The sequence below is a fragment of the Lynx canadensis genome, chromosome D1, assembly GCF_007474595.2.
Source record: "Lynx canadensis isolate LIC74 chromosome D1, mLynCan4.pri.v2, whole genome shotgun sequence".
Classification (NCBI taxonomy): domain Eukaryota; kingdom Metazoa; phylum Chordata; class Mammalia; order Carnivora; family Felidae; genus Lynx; species Lynx canadensis.
This window is the reverse complement of record NC_044312.2, coordinates 16,420,292-16,441,142: the sequence shown is the minus strand read 5'-3', so window position 1 is coordinate 16,441,142 and position 20,851 is coordinate 16,420,292. Positions and strand designations below refer to the sequence as shown.

At 50.7% G+C, this 20,851-nt stretch overlaps 4 protein-coding genes across 11 annotated transcripts; 2 read left to right on the top strand and 2 right to left on the bottom strand.

Annotated features, from left to right (window-relative positions):
• Positions 1–881: 881 nt before the first annotated feature.
• SLC37A4 (solute carrier family 37 member 4) lies at positions 882–9,639 on the top strand. Of its 5 annotated transcripts, none has more exons than XM_030331619.1 (10): positions 882–933; positions 2,125–2,467; positions 3,335–3,567; positions 3,880–4,123; positions 4,637–4,795; positions 5,039–5,124; positions 5,649–5,762; positions 5,980–6,045; positions 6,384–6,522; positions 6,645–7,640. In XM_030331619.1, exons 2-10 carry the CDS (start codon positions 2,320–2,322, stop codon positions 6,809–6,811), a joined length of 1,356 nt encoding a protein of 451 aa, XP_030187479.1. In that variant the 5' UTR covers positions 882–933; positions 2,125–2,319; the 3' UTR covers positions 6,812–7,640. The 5 variants fall into 5 exon arrangements, with proteins under 5 accessions (XP_030187479.1, XP_032450888.1, XP_030187482.1 ...); XM_030331620.1 differs by lacking the exon at positions 882–933 and adding an exon at positions 1,044–1,861; XM_032594997.1 differs by lacking the exon at positions 5,980–6,045.
• Positions 8,242–11,260, bottom strand: TRAPPC4 (trafficking protein particle complex 4). The gene is made up of 5 exons (XM_030331627.1): positions 11,045–11,260; positions 10,707–10,881; positions 9,610–9,713; positions 8,868–8,994; positions 8,242–8,586 (listed from the first exon to the last, which is right to left on the bottom strand). Exons 1-5 carry the CDS (start codon positions 11,217–11,219, stop codon positions 8,508–8,510), a joined length of 660 nt encoding a protein of 219 aa, XP_030187487.1. The 5' UTR covers positions 11,220–11,260; the 3' UTR covers positions 8,242–8,507.
• A 347-nt stretch (positions 11,261–11,607) lies between these two features.
• Positions 11,608–13,815, top strand: RPS25 (ribosomal protein S25). The gene is made up of 5 exons (XM_030331629.1): positions 11,608–11,713; positions 11,945–12,040; positions 12,586–12,769; positions 13,599–13,697; positions 13,791–13,815. Exons 1-4 carry the CDS (start codon positions 11,711–11,713, stop codon positions 13,691–13,693), a joined length of 378 nt encoding a protein of 125 aa, XP_030187489.1. The 5' UTR covers positions 11,608–11,710; the 3' UTR covers positions 13,694–13,697; positions 13,791–13,815.
• CENATAC (centrosomal AT-AC splicing factor) lies at positions 13,811–20,851 on the bottom strand. Of its 4 annotated transcripts, XM_030331623.1 has the most exons (12): positions 20,677–20,851; positions 20,420–20,583; positions 19,912–20,010; positions 17,426–17,557; positions 17,233–17,299; positions 17,095–17,157; positions 16,690–16,754; positions 16,435–16,540; positions 15,460–15,490; positions 14,318–14,407; positions 14,109–14,241; positions 13,811–14,022 (listed from the first exon to the last, which is right to left on the bottom strand). In XM_030331623.1, exons 1-12 carry the CDS (start codon positions 20,794–20,796, stop codon positions 13,950–13,952), a joined length of 1,143 nt encoding a protein of 380 aa, XP_030187483.1. In that variant the 5' UTR covers positions 20,797–20,851; the 3' UTR covers positions 13,811–13,949. The 4 variants fall into 4 exon arrangements, with proteins under 4 accessions (XP_030187483.1, XP_030187484.1, XP_030187485.1 ...); XM_030331624.1 differs by lacking the exon at positions 17,426–17,557; XM_030331625.1 differs by lacking the exons at positions 13,811–14,022; positions 14,109–14,241 and having other exon boundaries at positions 14,321–14,407; positions 15,460–15,554.

The following is a 20,851-nucleotide window of genomic DNA, read 5'->3' as shown; positions in this document are numbered from 1 at the left end:
TAAATTCTAATCTAAATCTTCTGTTGAGGGGCTCCTGGCTGGCTCAGCTGGTGGAGTATGTGACTCTTGATCTTGGAGTTGTGAGTTCGGGCCCCACTTAGAGAATATTTAGAAAAATAAAATCTTGGGGCGCCTGGGTGGCGCAGTCGGTTGAGCGTCCGACTTCAGCCAGGTCACGATCTCGCGGTCCGTGAGTTCGAGCCCCGCGTCAGGCTCTGAGCTGGGCTCATGGCTCAGGGCCTGGAGCCTGTTTCCGATTCTGTGTCTCCCTCTCTCTCTGCCCCTCCCCTGTTCATGCTCTGTCTCTCTCTGTCTCAAAAATAAATAAACATTAAAAAAAAATTTAGAAAAATAAAATCTTTAAAAAATAATAATAAATCTTCTAGTGAGTCCTCACATGAACCTATGAGGTTGGTAAGAAACTGGGGTTCATAGAAATTATTACCCAAGGTCGCATTGTTAAAATGTAGTGGGTCCAGGATTAGAATTTAAGGTTTATTCCTGGCCAGGCACTTTAAACACCCCGTGTATTTTGTCTTAACTTTGTCCCCAACAGTCTGATTACAAATCAAATGTTCATACTGTATTTATTGAAGACCGCTTTAATTTCTTACAGAAAAGACTGTGCTCTCTACAAGGCCTTTTCCAGACTGTTAACGCGGAACAGTGATTGGTAGTGGGAAGCGCTCACTAAAAACTGGTACGTTGAATGCCATCGGTTAAAGAAGGGACCTACGAGTCCAGCCCCTAAGGGGCGCTGTTCTCACCCAAGGACCAGTACTACGGGCAGCTTTGGACTACACCCTTGGAGGTGGACTTGGCTCTCAGCCAGCTAGGCGCAGGCGGAGGCCCCGCCCCCTAGCGGGCGCATGCGCATGCGCATGCGGTCCCGCCTCCGGGCTCTGTCCTATTCCGGCTCCCGCCTGCGTGCAGGTAGCGGGACAAATGCTGGGGAGGGGTGCCGCCTGAAGGCGGGGCTGGAGGGGGAGTCTCGGGTCTTGGGGCTCCTTTGTTAGAGCCCCAGTAAAGGTTGCCGTAACTTCCGATCCAAAGCGGAGGTGTTCCTGCAGCTGCCCCTTCTGGGATGAGGGGCAGTTCTTGAGTCTGGGGGCCTCTGAGGCGCTGCTCCGGACCAGCATGCACCTGCTTCTTTTTGTCGCACCAGTCCTGTGTCTCCGTACCTCTCCGGCTGCCGGGTCTGTGGCCTCGCAGCCCGAGTCAGGTGTCCTGGGTAGCTTGAGGACACGGGGCTGGGCAGGTGCCGAGAGCCTGCGCCTGGCCCCGTCCTGCTGGGCTGAGCCACTAGGCGCCTGGAGCGAGGAGCCTCCGGGAGACTATGAGCGGTCGCCTGCTCGGCTCTCGCCTACGCCTTCTGCTCCAATTGCTTTCCTAATCGAGCGGAAAAGCCGGGGGCGTGTTGCCGGGGCCCCAGAACGCTAGCGGGCTCGGCAGTGCAGCCTGAAGTCCGCGGGTGGACCTTCCCGCCCACGGGTCGTGCTGTCACTCGCCCTGCAGCCCCCAGCCAGCCAGAGGGCACCCCACACTGGCGTCATAGGGTAAAGGGACCAGAGGCAGCTGAGTGACCATGACCGCAGGCTTTACAGAGGCTTTCAGTGCAACAGGGGCTTGCGCTGGGAAGTTCCCCTCGCTTACAATTCTGCAACTATCCATAAACAGCTACATCCCGATGTGTGCTAGGCATTGGGAGTTACAGGGCTTGAGTCAGCAGCCCTAAGAAGGCTTGGAAGTGGGGGTATGTGTCTGAGTGTGTGTGTGTGTGTGTGTGTGTGTGTGTAGAAACTAACCGAGCACCTAGTGCAGTGTCTGGCAACCAGTAAACCTTGGCTGAATGAATGAGAAGGTAAGTGGCTGAGGGAGCAGGGCTAGAGAGGGCAGCTCTGTTTTATCCCACCCCTGCCTCCCCTGGGCTCAGTCAGACAAAAGTAATTAGGTTGAGCCTTTAATCACAGCTGGTTTCACAGGCAGGCGGACAAGGAAGATCGGAGAAAGGCAGAAATTCTAGGGACACAGCGTGCTGGCTTATGGGCAGTGCCTCCCTCTGGGACCCCCTCCAGCCCCCACAGATTCTCCGACAGTAATCTCCTGTTTTCTTGTCTCCCTCAGGACACTGGGTTCCCTACGAGCTGCCCCAGGCTTAATGATTGTCCAGAAGGTGGCTATAAAGGGAGCCTGGGAGGCTGGGTGGAGGAGGGAACAGAGAAAGCCTAACTCAGCAGATCTGGTCACTGAGAGAGCCACAGGCAGGAGCTGTGGTCGGAGGCTTCGTGTCTTGGCCAGTGGGGCCTGCTCCCTTCCACCATGGCCGCCCAAGGCTACGGCTATTACCGCGCTGTGATCTTCTCAGCCATGTTTGGAGGCTACAGCCTGTACTACTTCAACCGCAAGACCTTCTCCTTTGTCATGCCATCGTTGGTGGAGGAGATCCCTCTGGACAAGGACGACTTGGGTGAGCCACGGAAGGGCAGGGTGGTGGGCCCTGGGACCCAGGACCCGTAGGACAAGTTGGTGTTGGTGGCAGTGTTGTGCATAAAGGCACGTAGTGTGTGTGGAGCGTCTGCACAGTGGAGGGTAGGGAGAGTCGGCACACGCCGACCGGACTCTGAAAACCATACGCCTGGCTGTGGGCTAAGCACCAGGAGTGTCGTCGATACACGTCTGAGGAGGGCTGCCTATGTGATGTGTCTTTGTGTGCCTGTGACCCACACGTGCCCCCACAGGTCTGGCTTATTCCGAGTATGTTTAGGGGGCTTCTGGGCATGGTTTCCACACCTCGTGGGTGCGTGCTAAGACCACAGGGTGCACGCTGGCCACTGACGTCGTAAGCAATGGGAACTGGAGACTTGGCACAGAAACTTCACGTGGCCCCGCACGCTACATTTCAGGGGGAATAACGTCCTTGATTCCAATTCTAAGCTCTTTGCCCCATGCCCAGAGGTGGGGGTGACGGAACTGCTAGAAGCCCTGGGTCGGCATCCAGGGTGAGGAGGAAATGTAATCAGGCATGGGTAGATCCCAGGGTGGGGCTGCCCTGTTCTCCCCTTCTTGCCCCCTGACAGCTGCAGCTGGAACTCTCCAGGTTGAAAAGTCAAGGGTCAGCCTGGGGCTAGCGCCGGCGGTGAGGAGGGGTAGCGGCGCCCCTGAAAGGGTGCTGGGATTCCAACACAGGCTGCTTCTGGTCCCCTTGGAAGGAACCTATCTCACCCTGCCAGGCACCTCTACACACGTGACCCCATGCCTTCCTCCATCCCTCCTGTGCCCTTGCCCTGGCCCCTAACCCCCTAGGTGTGCTGCTTCCTGCTCCCCTCCCCTGCAGGGCTCATCACCAGCAGCCAGTCGGCAGCCTACGCCATCAGCAAGTTTGTGAGCGGGGTGCTGTCTGACCAGATGAGTGCCCGCTGGCTCTTCTCTTCTGGGCTGCTTCTGGTCGGCCTGGTCAACGTAGTCTTTTCCTGGAGCTCCATGGTACCTGTCTTTGCTGCTCTCTGGTTCCTCAATGGCCTGGCACAGGGGCTGGGCTGGCCTCCCTGTGGGAAGATCCTGCGGAAGGTGAGTGTCTGCTCCCAAGAAGCCAGTTGAGACTGGCCGAGGGGATACCTACAGGGCATGTGGGAGTACCAGCACTCCCATCCCCGAGCGGGTTCCTCGGGAGTTCCAGTCCAACTCCTGTTGCTCGTCGAGATATTTTAGGAGCTAAACATGGTGGGATCAGGTGGCAGATGAGGGAATTGGCCCTGCCAAGTAGAGGCGCCCTCTTCCTCGTCCCTGTAATGTGAGCTTCTAGGTCTGCCCCTGCCCCACCTGACCCTCACCTTCAACGTGTTTAATGTGGGCACCTACTCTGAACCCTCTGCCCCACAGTGGTTTGAGCCATCTCAGTTTGGCACCTGGTGGGCCATTCTGTCAACCAGCATGAACCTGGCTGGAGGGCTGGGCCCTATCCTGGCAACCATCCTCGCCCAGAGCTATAGCTGGCGCAGCACGCTGGCCCTGTCTGGGGCGCTCTGTGTAGTTGTCTCCTTCCTCTGTCTCCTGCTCATCCACAATGAACCCGCTGACGTTGGGCTCCGGAACCTGGACCCCGCCCCCTCCAAGGACAAGAAGGGTGAGCACGCACCCAGGCCGAATCACTGGGGCACCTTCATCCACCATTCATTTGGCAGACTTTCATTGAGGTCTGGCTGTATGCCTGGCCCTGTGCTAGCCGATGGAGGCAGGGGGAGGGATGGTGGTGGCAAGTTGGTGGGGAGTAAATAAAACTCCGTTCCAAGAGACACTTAAGTACCAGACAAGCGGCAGAGCCAACAAATGCTGTGTGACTCATGTTATATCCCGGTCCTTCCTCACAGCAGAGCCAGACTTCCCTGTCCTGTCCTGGACAGCATCCTAAGCTTAAGTGGCTTGGGTGCCTTCCTCCATGTGCCCTGGTCCCGGTTTCATTTGCTGAGGCCTGTAGTGGAGGGGACAGGGTAGAACAGTGGGTGAAGGGGTGCCTTCCTGCTGGTCCCTGGCTGTGTGGATGGACTGTGGCCCTGTGGCTGGTTAATGAGTGGTGGGGGCTCAGTCGGGGCAGAGCAGCAAGAGTGGAGCCTCAGGCCTGGCCTCCTCCTGCCCCCAGGCTCCTCGAAGGAGGAGAGTACTCTACAGGAGCTGCTGCTGTCCCCCTACCTGTGGGTACTCTCCACGGGCTACCTCGTGGTATTTGGAGTAAAGACCTGCTGTACTGACTGGGGCCAGTTCTTCCTCATCCAGGAGAAAGGACAATCCGTCCTCGTGGGTAAGATGAGTTTGGAACAGGGGTGGGCCTAGGGAGCAGGAGTCAATGAAAGGGATGGGAAGTTCAGGCCCAGCTTCTCTTTATCCCTTCCTTCTTTCCCTGAGGCCAGGCACTACTCAGACAGCTGTGGTCGGTCACCCTTGGGGACCCTGTACCTCTCTGGGTTTAAGCCAGTCTGGGACAACCCCAGTGTGTAACACCCACCCTTCCTTTCCCTCTTCCCACCACAACTCCCTACTCCAGGTAGCTCCTACATGAGTGCCCTGGAGGTTGGGGGCCTTGTAGGCAGCATCGCAGCTGGCTACCTGTCAGACCGGGCCATGGCAAAGGTGAGTGGGCAGACGGGACAGGAAGGAGGAGGGTCCCTTTAAATCTTCCCAGCGTGACTGGGACAGGCACCAGAGAGGCGGGAGCCCTGGGGCACGGGCAGGCTGGCATAAGCCAGTTTAGGTTGGGGGAGGTTGGAATGATTCCAGGCTGCTGTTATTCGCTGGGGGTGTGAAGGTTAAGACTCCTGGGGAAAAGGCTTTAAATGATGTCAAGGAGAGCTGGAATGTCTCTCAGCCTGGCAGTGGGCTTCTCCACAGCCCCAGGAAAACTGGGGTTGAGGAGGAAGCAAGTACAGCTTGCCAGCACATGTCCCGACCCTGCCCCGTGGTGGAGGAAGGGATGTTGTGGAGTTTGGCCTCTGAACACAACGGGCAGGTCCCGGGGCCTCCCAGAGCTGCCCGGGGCCAAGAGCTGTGGTGGGATTGCCAAAGACCTGTCAGCAGAGGCCCTGCTGTATCAGAGTCCAGGGGTGGAGGTTCTCTGCTGCTTTTAGGCCCTGACATTGCTGGGACTGTATCCACAGGCAGGCCTATCCATCTACGGGAACCCTCGCCATGGCCTGTTGCTGCTCATGATGGCTGGCATGACCGTGTCCATGTACCTCTTCCGGGTCACTGTGACCAGTGACTCCTCCAAGGTAAATAAGGAGGGCCTGGCCCACAGCAGGCACAAGGATGAGAAAGCAAGGGCCGCCGACTCTCAGGCTTCCTCTCCCTGGCTCCACCCTGGCCCAGGCCGTTCTTTGCCTCTCAGATCTCCCTTTCCAGGTCTGTCTTACCTCGTGTCCTCTTTGTACTTCGGTGCCCCTCCTGGACTCGGGACTTGGTTTCCTTTTCTTTCCTGTGCTCCTCTAGGATGTTGCTTTCTGGACTCCAGCTCTTCACCCTCTCGCTGAGCTCACAGGCTTTACGGAGCACGAGGTGCCTTATCTCTGGTTTTCTTCCTGGTTTGTCTTACCCTTGTCCTACTGTCTTCCTCGCCCCTAGCCAATCCAGCTAGCATGAGTTCTGAGAAGAGATAGCATCTAACTTGGAGGGACGGCTTCTGTACCTCCTTCACCTACCCACACAGGCCCTCGGGTTGGCTCGGTGTGGCACTCACTCCTCTAGCTCTGCCCTGTCCATTGTATCAGAAAGTGGGGTGAGGGAGGTCATTTCCTGTGTCCTTAACTACAGTTATTTGTTCTGTCCTCTGGCAGAGGTAGATAGGTAGGTAGGCTCTCTCAAACTCTGAATGCCACTCTGTGCTGCCCTTGCAGCTCTGGATCCTGGTGTTGGGAGCCCTGTTCGGTTTCTCCTCCTACGGTCCCATTGCCTTGTTCGGAGTTATAGCCAATGAGAGTGCTCCTCCCAACTTGTGCGGCACCTCCCATGCCATTGTGGGACTCATGGCCAACGGTAAGCGGAGTCTCCACCTCACCCCTACTAGTGCCTCGCACTTAAGCCAGCTATAGTCTGGGGCAGGCCCCGCCGGCCCTAGCCTCACAAATGACCCAGACTCTTCCCCTCCTCCTTGGCAGTGGGCGGCTTTCTGGCTGGGCTGCCCTTCAGCACCATTGCCAAGCACTATAGCTGGAGCACGGCCTTCTGGGTGGCCGAAGTGATCTGTGCAGTCAGCACAGTCGCCTTCTTTCTGCTACGAAACATCCGCACGAAGATGGGCCGAGTGCCCAAGAAGGCCGAGTGAAGACAGTACAGGCACCTGTGCATCCTCTCCCACCTGTGGACCTTCCCCTGCACAGGGCTGGGGAGGTGCGGGGGCGGGGAGAAAGAAAGTGGGGCTGCTCCGGCTACCGATGAACCTTGGATCGCCTTTTTTGCTCCTTTTCCCTCGCCCAGGTGGCGCTCGAAGTTATCAGTGGCTAATGAGGTCCCAGCTCCCCATCCTGTGCTCTATTTAAAAGACAACTTTTGTTCTTGGGACTTCATTAGCTCCAATTTCCTGCCTTCAAACAGGAAACCCCTACAGTGAGGGAGTCTCCAATACCCTCTTCCTCTCCTGGACACTGCCCTACCCCCACCCCACCCCACCCCACCCCATCCCCACAAGAGGTGAGGCTCCTCCTGTAGCTGCAGGGCACCAATGGGCCATGATTTCTGCCCTAAGGCCTCTTAGCACACAGTGACTGTTCTTGCCAATACCTCAAGATTCCAGGCAGAGAGGAGGCCATCACTCTCACCAATACCCTGGGAACACCGGGGCCTGGGTGGGAGGGAGGAAGACTTGATAAAGAGATTAAAACTAGATTTGATACTAAACACAGTGAGCCATTCTTTCAAAAGGGGTATTACAGACCAGAGACAGTTTTCCTTGGAAAATATTCTCTTGCTACCTGCTCTTTCCACCCCAAACAGGACAGACTTCATTTCCTTGGAATGGGAGATCTGACGTATACTCCTTTTAGCTTATGTCTCCTTTGCCTTCAACTTTACACTGTATAATTCAATGATCATTTTAGAGATGAAGCTACTGGGTTTCAGACAAATTAAATACTTTGATGGAGGGAATCAGTAAACAGTGGCTTATAATTTTTTTTTTAATGTTTATTTATTTTTGAGAGAAGGAGATAGAGGGTGAGTAGGAGAGGGCCAGAAAGAGGGGGAAACAAGAATCGGAAGCAGGCTCCAGGCTGTCAGCACAGAGCCCGACACGGGGCTCGAACTCACAAACTGTGAGATCATGACCTGAATTGAAGTCCGCCACTCAACTGACTGAGCCACCTAGGCGCTCCGAACAGTGGCTTATGATAGCATAGTCAGAAAGCCTGGGTTCAAACTCACGCAGTTAGTAATTAGCTTTGAGACTCTGAGGCATAGAGTGTCTGTACCTTGCTAAATCTCTTGTCCATAGTAGAATGTACCCCCTGAGATTAGGGTGAGGTTTAAGTTTGATAAAGCAGTAAAGGCTGGCTATAAACATTTGATAAATATTCCACCATCACCCTAGAAATCAGCAATTCTGGAACTAGACCAAGGTCCTGACTTAAAGCCCCAAGTTCATTCATTTAATGAACACTTATTTTTTTCTATTGGAACATATCTCATCTCAGAATTCTCTTCTCATTCCTGTCTACCCACCAGATCCTTTCCCCCCAAACCATCAATTAGGATAGCAAACACAGATCAAAGGAATGTTTATTTAGCATTTATGGACCTACTCCCTCCATAAATAAGTCTGTACAGAGTTGGGAAATAGGCCCACGATAGACACGGGAGGGCGGAGAGCAGTATTAAGGCTCAGGGATCAGTATGTGTCATCAGGCTCTGCACCCTCCCATTGTCAAGTGCACTAAGGAAGCTGTGAGGATCTCCATCGGAGTGGATACAGCAGACTTCCTGCTGCAGGATCTCTCAAAATTTGGGAGATCCACTGCAGGCTCAGCCTATGACCCAGGTCCAAAAGTTCCAGCCTTCTCTGCCACCTCCAGGGCTAACTTCAGGTTCTGGTCAAACAGCTCACACCTAGGCCAGACCCAAGTGGCACAGATGAGGACAAAGTGTAAAGTCTCAGACTCTTCCCCACTTTGGGTGCCGAGGTAGAGCCAGTGGAAACTCTTCCAGGAAGAAGGATATGAACCCCATAGGAAAGTCTTTAGTCTCTCAAAATAGCAAGAAAAGGCTAGTCACTTTTGTTTTATTTGAAAAATAACTCTTCTTACACTTTTGAAAAATATCTTTGGGGAAGAGCACAAAGAGAAGGGCAAGGACGCTTTGACCAACATCTGGGGAGGGCGACTACCTACCTGATAGGCATTTCCAGGGAGTAGAATGGATTCTTGAGGGCAAAGTCTGAGTAAATCTCATAAATCTTTCGGAGAAGAGAATCTATTCCAGCTTGCCTGGGATCTGCCAGTACCACAAACTTGATCCCTGGAGAAGGGCCAGGAATGGTTACCAAAGAGTGGAGAAAAGCAAATAACATCATCCTGTGTGTGTGTAGCATTTTCATAAGCCCATTTTTACTTTTATCCTATTGCTCCGTAAAGCAGGAAAACCAAGACTGCGGATCTGTAAGACCAGAGCAGTAACATGACTTTCTCACATCACCCAACTGATTGAGACCAAGCCTTGATTTCTAGCTCTGTCACTTAATTCCTAGTCATGTGGTCCCTCGGCAGCAAGTGCCAGGCAGGAAACAAATTCAGGAGGTTTTCAATTATCCCCATTAAGGGAGTGAGGCAATGATATGATCCAAAGGTCATTTCCATTTGGCATTCAAGTTTCATTTGGAAACACTTACCAAAACATGTGCAACATTAAGGTTTTATCTGCACACAAGATAACCATGGCCGAGCGTGCTGGGTGGTGTGGGCAAAACTGGCATCAGATTAAATATTGGTTTTGGAGTTGCAAAACAGACGTGTCTGTGCAATTGTCCCAGGAAAAGCTAACCACCACCCCCTTGCTTACCAAAGTTGTCTCTGGTCAGTCCCTTCCCCCAACCAGCCCCCAGTGCATCCCTTTGGCCTATCTGAAGACGCATACCTGTCAGTGTCTGGAAACAGTGCAGTTTGAACGTGTCGGTCTCCAGCATCTCAATGCCTGAGCTGCCCTGTTCTGGAGACAGCTGGGAACCGATTGCGAACAGCCTATTTGCAAAGGAGGTAAGGTTGGGAATGCACCCCACTGTTTTAAGGGAGGGGTGCTGCTCAAACTTTTCACTGAAGTAACCCTAGCTGCTGAGGAGTTTACATTACACTCTGAGAGGTCAGAAGAGGCAGTGTGATGGTTTGTGAGTTTGAGCCCCGCGTCAGGTTCTGTGCTGACAGCTCAGCCTGGAGCCTGCTTCAGATTGTGTCTCCCCTCTCTCTGCCCTCCCCCTCTTGCTTGGGAGCTCTCTCTCTCTCAAAAATAAACATTAAAAAAAAAAAAAAAAGGAAGAGGCAGCTTCCTCAATTGCCTAGCAGAAGCACCAAAATTTCTTTAAAATTCATTTGAACTTTGCATGTAGTTTACACTCCTCCTCTGCCGTAAAGCATTTTACGTTGAAAGCTTTGGGTGAAATTAACACTGGGAATATGCGCCAGGGTTACTTACCCCATGACTATAATTATCCAGCATATGTCATACTATAGTTGAGAGCAGGAAAAGGTCTTAAAGATCATTTAGTTCAGTTGCCTTAAAGACTTAGAAACTAAAGCTGAGGGAAGTTGACTTACACAAGATCACACCATTGCCAGTATTATCTAAAGCCTAGTTATACTGGACTCGTTCTTTTTCTTTTCATAACACAAGAACTGATGACCTAAAAGGAGGCAAAGAGGGGCGCCTGGGTGGCTCAGCTGGTTGAGCGTCCGGCTCTTGGTTTCCGCTCAGGTCCCAATTTCCTGGCTCCTGGGTTCGAGCTCTGCATCGGCTCCCTGCTGACACTGCAGAGCCTGCTTGGAATTCACCCTTTCCCTCTCTTTCTGCCCCTCCCTTGCTTGCGCGTGCTCTCTCAAAATAAATAAGCTTAAAAAAAAGAAAAGGCAAAGAAAGGTAAGCACTGCTGCTCAGGAGACTTCCCGCAGAACCACACTAATCCAGCTAGCCTAAGGGCCAAGTGAAGGCCAAAAGGCACTGGACAGGGTTGGGGGACTTACGAGTGAAACATGGAGGCCAGCATGAGCTTCTCATTGGAGGTGAGGCGGGGTCGGCCGAACCGAATGGACACCGGGTAATTAGCAGGGTTGCCCAGGTACTCCAGCACCTCTTTCCCATCGGCCGTGTACTTGCCGTTCACGTCCACGCCATTGATGGCCAGCACTGCGTGGCCCACTGTAGAGGTGAAGCTAAGGGTCAACGAAGCCCCAGCGTGGGGACTCCGCTGATGGGACCAGCGACCCGGCCTCACCCCCTCTCCCCCCACCCTACTGCCCAGCAGAGACACCAGCCCACTCCGCAGCACCGGGCCCGCCCATCGGACGGAATCCTAGCCCACCCCGGATGCCGTCGCGCTGGCCGAAGGCAACCAGCACACGCTCGTCGTGCAGCTTGAGCAGCAGATCAAGAGGGTAACTGAAAGTTTTCTCAGCCTCTGCCCGTGGCGCGTAGCTGTCCAACTGGTAGATGAGGCCGCCAGCTTTGTTCACCACGTACACGCTAAAAATCGCCATTGCGGCCGCTGCCCCTCAGAGGCGGGGATTCGGCTTCTTCCAGACGGCCCCGCCCCGGAACCGCAGTCGCGGGACCCGCCCCTCGCCCCCGCCCCCTCCTCCCATCCTCGCAAAGCCGGCGCCTGCGCACTTGTAGCACCACACTTAGCGGGATCGTGGGGGTAGTTACGGAGGCTGGCATATTGTTTTCTCTCTTTATTAGTTTCCAGGACCAGGGGATAGCGACGTGTGACTACCTCACAACTAGCGGCAAAGTCCAAAAGGCCGCGGACAGTGTTCGGGGTGCGCGGCTGGGGAACGACAACCACCCTCCCTGTTGCCCGCTGGACGAGGGGGTTGGACTTACGACCGTCCGCCGCTGGCTCCGCCCCTTGCCCCGGAAACGCTTGCTGAGGGTGGAGGTTTCTGGGCCCGTGCGTGAGCGCCGCTTCCTTTTTTGTCCGACATCTTAGCGAGGCTGCGGTGTTGGCTGTTGCTCTCTGAGCTTCGCTATGGTGAGCTCTTCCGAGTGGGAAACGTGCGGCTGTGAGAGCCGGGAAGCGCTGGGACGGGGTGGAGGCGGCACCAGACGTAGGGCCCCAGACTTGCCGGGCTGCTTCGGGCGGGCGGGGGGATTGCTTCACCCATGTGCTCAGGTAGTGGGGTTTGGGCGGGGTGGGGGCGCCGTTGCAGAGGGAGCGTGGGGCTGCCGTGTGATTTGGCTGCGTTCTCCCTTTTCCGCACAGCCGCCCAAGGACGACAAGAAGAAGAAAGATGCCGGGAAATCGGCCAAAAAAGACAAAGACCCAGTGAACAAATCTGGGGGCAAGGCCAAAAAGAAGGTAGGCGTGGAGTCCTCCAAGAGTGGGAGACATTGGGGACGCCGGGCCCGTGTGGCTGTAGTAATAAATGACGTGTATAACAAATGGCTTTTAAGGTTGTGGCGTCTAGAGTCCGAGGACTAGAATTGTGCTCTCAAACCGTTTTGTGTTTGGAAGAATGGGGTGGTACACACTAAGTGTGAATGTAGTCTGATGGTCACGTGGTGTTCTTTTAATTGGTTTAGTGGGGCTTAGCCTACACCCAAAACTCTTGCAGATGTGTTCGGGGGTGGTTGTTTTTCTTTCTTTTTAATCTAACTTACCTTGGGTAACATAAATGGCAATGGGGTCTTTTTTTTGTATCTTGGTTTCAGAATACTTGAATCTTAGTTTGCAGAGTTGCTGTAAATTCTAAATTTCGTAGATTTCTGCAGGGCAAGAACAGACAACTTTGCAGTATATTCCTATGGCCATGGAAAAAAAGTTGCGGTGACACAGATGGTTTGGTGAGGGAAAGAGTAATTTCTTCCAGGGAACGCTGACTGTCCTTTTTCTTTTGGGAGCAGAAGTGGTCCAAAGGCAAAGTTCGGGACAAGCTCAATAACCTGGTCTTGTTTGATAAAGCAACGTACGACAAACTCTGTAAGGAAGTTCCCAATTATAAGCTTATAACTCCAGCTGTCGTTTCTGAGAGACTGAAGATTCGAGGTTCCCTGGCCAGGGCAGCCCTTCAGGAGCTCCTTAGTAAAGGTGAGAGGGATAAATCGTACTGGTGTGCTTTTGCATGTAAAACTGGCCTGACCATGTTAGCCATCTTAAATGTGTTTTTTACTGGAATTTATTAAAACAGACACAGGCTAACCAGTGATTGTAATATTCTAACATGCTATCTCTAGGGTAGACCTCAAAGCGGGGTTCTTGGCCAGTTTTGTGTCATGTACCTCTTTGTCATTTTGGTGATGCACAGGGATTTCTTGTGTTCTCAAGTGAATAAATCCACTTTAAGAGTTACAGAATAGGGGCATCAGTTGGTTAAGCATCCAACTCCTAATTTCGGGTCAGGTTGTGATCTCCTAGTTCATGGGAGGCTTTGGGCTTATGCTAACAGTGCAGAGCCTGCTCGAGATTCTCTCCCTCTCCTTTCTCTGTTCACACTCTCTTGGTCTCTCTCAAAATACAGAGTTACAGAAGTAACCCAAATGTAGTGAAATACAGTTACTAAAATATTAAAAGCTTTGATAGTAAATCATTCTTTATTTCTGTGTTTTAAAAATCAAGTGGTGGGTCTACTCATAATCTCACTTTAATAGGAGTATATATATTTTAAGCCCCTGGAGTGTCTAGTATGGAAATATAGTGACTTTAATAAAACTTAAAAGTGCAATAAGGGTAACCATCCCAAGAGCAGATAGTGGGTCCCTCATTTAGAAAGGATAAATCAAATTAGAGTGTCACCAAGAAACATAGGCATGCTTGCCTTTGTTATTAAACTCTCATGCTCAAATTCAGTATTTCTCATGTCTGTGAAGTATTTATTTCATAGGATTATGTGAAAACCTTATCCTTATTTTCTCCCCAGGACTTATTAAACTCGTCTCAAAGCACAGAGCTCAAGTAATTTACACCAGAAACACCAAGGGTGGAGATGCCCCAGCTGCTGGTGAAGATGCATGAACAGGTAGGCAAGAACCTACAGGCTCATGGTGTAGAAAGTCTACATCCCCCTGATACATAAGGTTTTATAATTGTGATTTTTCTTTTTCTTTTTCAGATTCCACCACCAACTGTACATTTTGGAAAATAAAACTTTATTAAATCAAATAAGTGGGTATGTGTCTTTTCCTAAGAAAAGCAGTTACAAAGGATAAGAGAGAAGAGCAGGTATGGGTTTGTTGGCTTGGCTTTGTGCCTCATGGTGGTTGGAAAAGTATCAGGAAACATTTGGCTTTTTTTCTTTATGTGACTGTTTGCTCCTTGCCGCAGCTTCCGTTTTAAATTGATGTCTGAAAGAAAGTGAAGGGTTAACAGGATGAAGGCTGAGATCTCTCCAAAGGGGTAGTGGGTTGGGGTCCCGGCACTGGGCCCATACCTAGATTGCCAGCGGCGTCCATTATTCCAGACGCGGCCGAAAGAGGGCAGCCAGCCTACACTGGTGCTGGTGTTGTGATCAAAGTTGGCCCCAACTCTGTCTGGGGGGAGTTTCTTCAATTTCTGTTTCTCTTCTACAAAGAAGTAAACAGTTTTATTTGAGTAGGGAAACTTAACCCATTCCCACTCTGGAATTTTTTTTTTACTTACTTTCTTTAAGAAATTCTTCATAGGAGGGCCCTATTTGTTGGTTTCCAGAGCTGTATTCCTCATCTTGGACCATCCAGGGAGGTGTAGCTCCTGGAAAAGACCCATTCAGCAGAAATTAAGGCACTCTAAGTTTTAGGCTACTGTGAAACTGCCCTAGGTAAAAGCTCTTAACTGATTGATAACTAGAAATGTTCAAAAACAAGACTCAGGACCTTGGGAAGTTGAGGGCCCTGGACTAATTTAAAGCAACACACCTTACATGTGATATGATGTGCTGATACTTAATACCTTTGTTGAGGCATAATTGACATACAGCTGCACACATTGAAAGTGTACAATCTGAAAAGAAAAACCCTTAGAAATATTTCCTGTACCTCCCCATATCCCTGTTCACAGCCCCAGGGAACCATGGGTTTGCTTCTGTTACTCTAGTTTGCATTTTCTAGGATGTACCTGGTTTGGGTCTGGCTTCTAACAGTTTTGAGATTTATCTATGCTGCACTTAACAATAGTTCCTTCCTTGTTGGGCACTACTCTGTCGTTGCTTTGTTGAGGGGCGTATGGGTCGTTTTCAGCTTGGAGGTACTGCAGATAAAGCTGTGACCATGTGTGTTGCAAGCCTGTGTGCAGGTAAGCTTTCTTTTATCTTGTAATGTCTGTATCCTATAACAGTGGGTATGTGTTTAACTTTTTAAACTCCTGAGCCATTTTCCAATTGGTTCTGCTATTTTACATTCCTGATAGCAGTATATGAGCATTAACACAGTCCATCTTTAATTTTAGCCACTCTGATGAGCATCTTTTTACATGACTTCCGAGTTTTGAGAGTTCTTCATGTATTCAAGATACAACTCTATCTTGTTATCCACAAGATAGTACTCCATACTGTACTTTAAAATTTTTTCTAAATTTCTTTTGAGATAATGCGAGTAAGGGAAGGGCAGAAAGGGGGAGAGAAAGAAACCCAAGTCGGTTTTGCACTGTCAGTGCAGAGCCCAACATGGGGCTCAAACTCACAAAATGAGATCATGACCTGAGCTTAACTGACTGAGCCACCCAGGGGCCCCCGGTAGTACTTCATCAGTTTTATTCTTTAAAATAATTGTTTCTTACCATCTGAGAAACACTGCCTTAGGCCTTACCTGAGTGGATATTACCAATTCCTGGCGTGTCCTGTAGTTAGAAATGGAGGGGAAAAATCCCAGATGAGAAGCCAGGACAGGGTGGATACTCCTAGCTAGAGAAATGACAAACCACAGGAGGGGGGAGGGGTAGTGGAAGCACTACAAGTGCTAGTTCTGTGCCCTGGTTTGATGTTAAATCCTAAGAGCGCAGATAACTGAGAAACAGTCTTGTCCTCAAGAGACTTCTGGGTCTCGGTAATGAAGATGTCCAAAAATAGAATGCCTGCTAGATGCCGGTAAGCAAAACCCTTTACTCACAGGGCATATGTATCATAGGGGAAGAGAATTAAGCATAAATCACACATTATATTTACAGCTTTTTACATGGTACTGAGTACATTTATAACAGGCAACCTGTTCAGATAATCTTTCCACGAAAAGGTGACATTTGAACTAGGCTGAAGGAAGGTAAACATTATTTAAGGCAATGATAACTACATGTGCAAAAACAGGAAGCACAATATGGCTGGCGTATACGACATAAGAATAGGTGAAGCAGTGACTTTCTGTGTTTGGGACAGGAGTGCAGGAGGAATAGAAACTTGCGGGAAAGTATATGTATCTGGAGGCCATCTTCTAGTCAGGTAATAAAACAGACCTTGTTGACAGGAGGTAGGAGATGGAAGAGGAAATAACTCATCCACAGTTAACAGAATAATAGAATGGTAGAGGTTAGCTTCAAGTGCTTATGGGATATTTATAGATATCCTACATTGAGTGGGACTTGGGGGTTCTGCAAAGGATGAGATCTAGGCATTGGGGCAAAGGTGTGATGAGATCACTGGAGGGTGAGGAAATGTGTCTGAGAACATACTATGGAACAACACAGAAAAGAAGGTAGGAAGGGTTAGGATAGGTACAAAACCCAGGAGAGATGGATGTCCTGGGAACTAAGGGGGCATTGGCCCTTCCTGGCTGGCTTATCCATTGTACCTGATGGCCAATGAATGTCAAAGGTTGTCCTGTTTCCATCCAGTCAAGCTCCGGGGCTGGTGGCAGGTCCAAGTAGGAAGGCTGCTGCGAGGCGGAGGCCACTTGACTGAAAAAGACAGACAGGAGCCAGGCTGGCAGATGAGGTCCTTGAGCCATGAGGATGGCACAGATGAACTTTGTTCCCATTTCCCAGCCAGAAAGTTACAGAAGGCTCTAACATGTCAGACTCTCATCAAGAGTCCTTAACAAGTTTACCTGTTGGTCCCTTTCCAGCTTCCAAGCGCTGAAGAGCCTTCTTCTGGGTCTGGCACTGCCTGAGGCTGAGTTTGATTCAGGAAAAATAAATGTGTCTAGGACCCTTTAACAGTCTGTCTTGGCCATGCTCCCACCCTTCAGAAGAAAACTAGCATATGGAGGGTACTGTCCTCGCAAACTTCCCTCCGTCCCTCCCTCCTTCCCTCCCCCCTTGCCTGCCTTGCCCACATTGCCACTGACAAGGCCTGCCCCCCTGGCAGACAGTTAAGGGAATTCAAGCTGAGCAGATGAAGCATGGAGTCCATGAGATCTCTTAGAAGAGCTGGTAGGTGAAATGCTGGACCTGGGAGAACCAGGGATCAAATGGATTTGGATACTGCTCTGGCTCCTCCGAGGGAAACCAACCTCTAAGACAGACCGAACCAGCTCCTGCCGGCTGTGCTCCACCTCACGGATCTGAGCTGCCATCTGTGGGAGAGAGGCTGCTTAGCTAGGTACAAGGTCGTAAGGTTGGGTCGTCCAGAGGCCTTTCTTTTAACTCACCTCTTTGATTACTTCATCCTCTTTTTCCTCATAGGAATCCAAACCTTTCACCATGGATTTCTTGAATCTAAAGAAAAGGGGCAAGTCAGCCAAGAACTCCAATCCCTGCCGGTTATGAAAAGACCTTCAGATCACTTTTTCTTTAAATTTTGGTAATTTCAAAATCAAAATAGAACAAAGGACACCAATGTACCTTTCAACCAGATTCACTGTTAACATTGTGCCATACTGGCTCCACTTCTCTTCTATGCAAACATTTCCTTTTTCCAAATCAAAAATGGGCTTTAGAACATCATGAGACTTAACTGAAAACTTCGGCATGCACCTCAGAACAGGAAGAGCCTAAGATACCATGAAACCATTACCATACGTAAGAAAATCAATGATCAGAGCACCTGGGTGCTCAGGTAAAGGTCCGACTCTTGATTTCAGCTCAGGTCATGATCTCGTGGTTTTGAGATCGAGCCCTGCACTGGGCTCTGTGCTGAGCATGGAGCCTGCTTGGGATTCTCTCCCTCTCCCCAACCCCCAACGTGCACATGTGTACTCAAAACATTTTTTAAAAAAAATCAATTATCTTTTTTGATCAATTATCCTTTTGAATTGGTCCATATTTGGAACACCACCAATATACTTGCAGTTGTTTTTATCTTACATACACATGTAAAGGTATCAGAATAATACCAATACTACTGATACCACTATCACAAAAAAACTAAGCAAGCCTCAATTTCTTTGCAGTTTTTTAGTCCTTAGAAAATAGCCTTCTTGAGGGTATACGGTCAGAATTTTGTGTTCAAGTTACTTAAATTCTTACTCTTTTGTGATTCCAATTTATATACAGCTATGATAACTTGTCACTGTTTGCAGTTAATTTTAGGATTTGCTTTCTGGCCTGATTTGAGTATGTAAAACGCTGAGGGAATGGCTCTACCATGGTGCCCTGGCAGCCTTGTGCCTATCCATACAGGCAAAGCCTAGAACTGTAGCATCAGAGTCTTAGCCGAACGCTTGTGTGATGCCCCTGGAATACAAGAGGATGGGAGAGCTGAAAAGCTGCTGTGGGGCCATCTGCCACTCACCTCCCGATCTCCCCCAACACGCCCAGGCTGTCATGAGAGTCTGTCATCACCTCCGGGCTCTGATGACAGTATGCAGCTTTCTGCCCACTCAGATTAAAGCTGTAGGCCAGACTGGGCTCCCCAGCAGCAGGGTGTCCCATGCTCACACTGCAGTTAGCTAGCTCTTTTTGTTTCAGAGTGGTTCTTTCTGGTGGGTGGGGCAAGGACCTGGGAAGTGGGCACTTGAGGTGTATTCTTTTTGCTGTGTATGTAATGAACAGTCTAAAGAGGGCTCATGGTATCTTTACTGGTCAAATTAGGCTTGGTTTTGCCTTGTGCGTGTGACCTTGAAATTTATAAGATTCAGAAGTCAAGACTAATAAAAAGTTCAGGGGCCCCTGGGTGGCTCAGTCGGTTAAGTGTCCAACTTCAGCTCAGGTCACGATCTCACAGTTCGTGGGTTCGAGCCCCGCATCGGGCTCTGTGCTGACAGCTCAGAGCCTGGAGCCTGTTTCAGATTCTGTGTCTCCCTCTCTCTCTCTGCCCCTCCCCCACTTGCACTCTCTCTCTGTCCCAAAAATAAATAACATTAAAAAAAAAATTCAAAGTGTCCATCCTCGCAATTCTCAATTATAACCTTTTCTGCTCAGCTATCCTTTATTCACCCACCAAAACCATCTGGAGCTCGGTCAGGATGTAAGGAGTGAGTGCTTTTTGGCCTCAGTTTCCCATCTCCTGCCTGTATGAACCACAGATTTGAAGGCAAGGTAGTAAGTTTTAGGCATTTCTTATCATCCCCTCATCATTCTCCACACTGAGAAGAACAGACATGAGTTTTTTTTGTAACTTTGGCTCTGGGATCCCCTTGGGCTCCGTACCCCATAATCTCAATATAGTCCCAATAGACGTAGTGTGAGGCTGCCTGTGTCCTCTTCCTGAAGCAGTCAGCACTCACCCCCACTCCGTGCTGACCAGCTTCCTGCACTCCAGTTTCTCCGGGTCCTTCAGAGGCCAGTTAAAATAGTCTAAAACTATTGACACTGGGGGAGTACCAGTTTCTTGCACACTATAAAAAGCCTGTTCTATTTCTAAAGGACTTTATCTTCTCTGTACCACGCATTTAAAATTTTTTTTTTCAACGTTTATTTATTTTTGGGACAGAGAGAGAGCATGAACGGGCGAGGGGCAGAGAGAGAGGGAGACACAGAATCGGAAACAGGCTCCAGGCTCTGAGCCATCAGCCCAGAGCCTGACGCGGGGCTCGAACTCATGGACCGCGAGATCGTGACCTGGCTGAAGTCGGACGCTTAACCGACTGCGCCACCCAGGCGCCCCTGTACCACGCATTTAAATAGTTGGTTAGTCAATTTTTGTTATATACTATTCTCCATTTGCTAACGGCATTGTAAATCCCACTCCCCCAAGTAGATATAAACCTTTCAAGGACTGTCATACTTTTGTGTCCAGTATAGTGCCTGGCACCATGAGTGCTATGAAAACGACAGATACTTATAAAGTCCCTACTGAATTTTCCAATTAGTAGAGGAAGCTCTAGAACCTGACACAGACCCAGAGAAGCCCTATTCTGTTAGTTCACCTTTCATTACCAATGACTTACCGTGCATAGTCTTGGGAGGAGATCAGAAACTTCTCTTTCATCTGGAACTCTGCCTTGTTCTCCCACCAGAATCTGTTGGTTGCTTTCTTGTGCTCCGGGCTGAGAAGGAAGGAATAATCTCAATGATCTATTACAAAATATTACTCAGCTATGCAGACATCAGATACGTAGTGCACACTGACATCGGGGTTTCTGCCTCTGGGCAAGGCTGACGATACTGTTATCAGTCTCTTCCAGATGTCCAGTCTCCCTCTTCCAAGAAAAATAGGGGCATCTGATAGACGATGGGAGGTAATGCCGAGCCAGCTACCCAGCTGGCTTTCCCACCACTACCACTGGGGCCATGCAAGCCATAAACCCTTCTACCGCTAAAGAATGCAATGCCTAAAGGTGACTCAATCTACCCTCATCAAACCATCAAAGCGTTCTTCCTCTCCCCCGCTCCTAAACCCTCCCTCCCACACAAGTAGGCGAGTGGGCTGGATGAGGCTCCCAGGCCGCTTCTCACCTGGCCAGATGCTCCAGCAGCCCCCCGTGCAGCACGGTCAGGTTTCCGTGGCTCAGGTGTTTGCGCACCTCACGGCCGCAGCACAGGCACCAGCAGCACCGGTCGTGCTCCGGCACGTAACGCTCCACCTGAGCGGCGCGGATGGCTTTGCGGGCGGCCTCCACCTGCGGCGGGGAGAGGCCGTGTAGGACCCCAGGGGTCCCCCCGCACCCCACACCCTCGCGCTCTCACCGCAATGCCCGCATCCCCGCCCCCACCTGGGGAAGGAGCCGCTCCAAAGCCTCCTTCAGCTGCCGCTGGTGCTTGCGACTATACACGTGTCCGCGACCACAGAAGAAGGTCTGGCGGCACAGAGGACAACGCTGCGCGGGCGCCATGGGCCCAAGACTGGGTACCCGCGACGACCTGCCGATCTCCGGCCATTCGGTGACC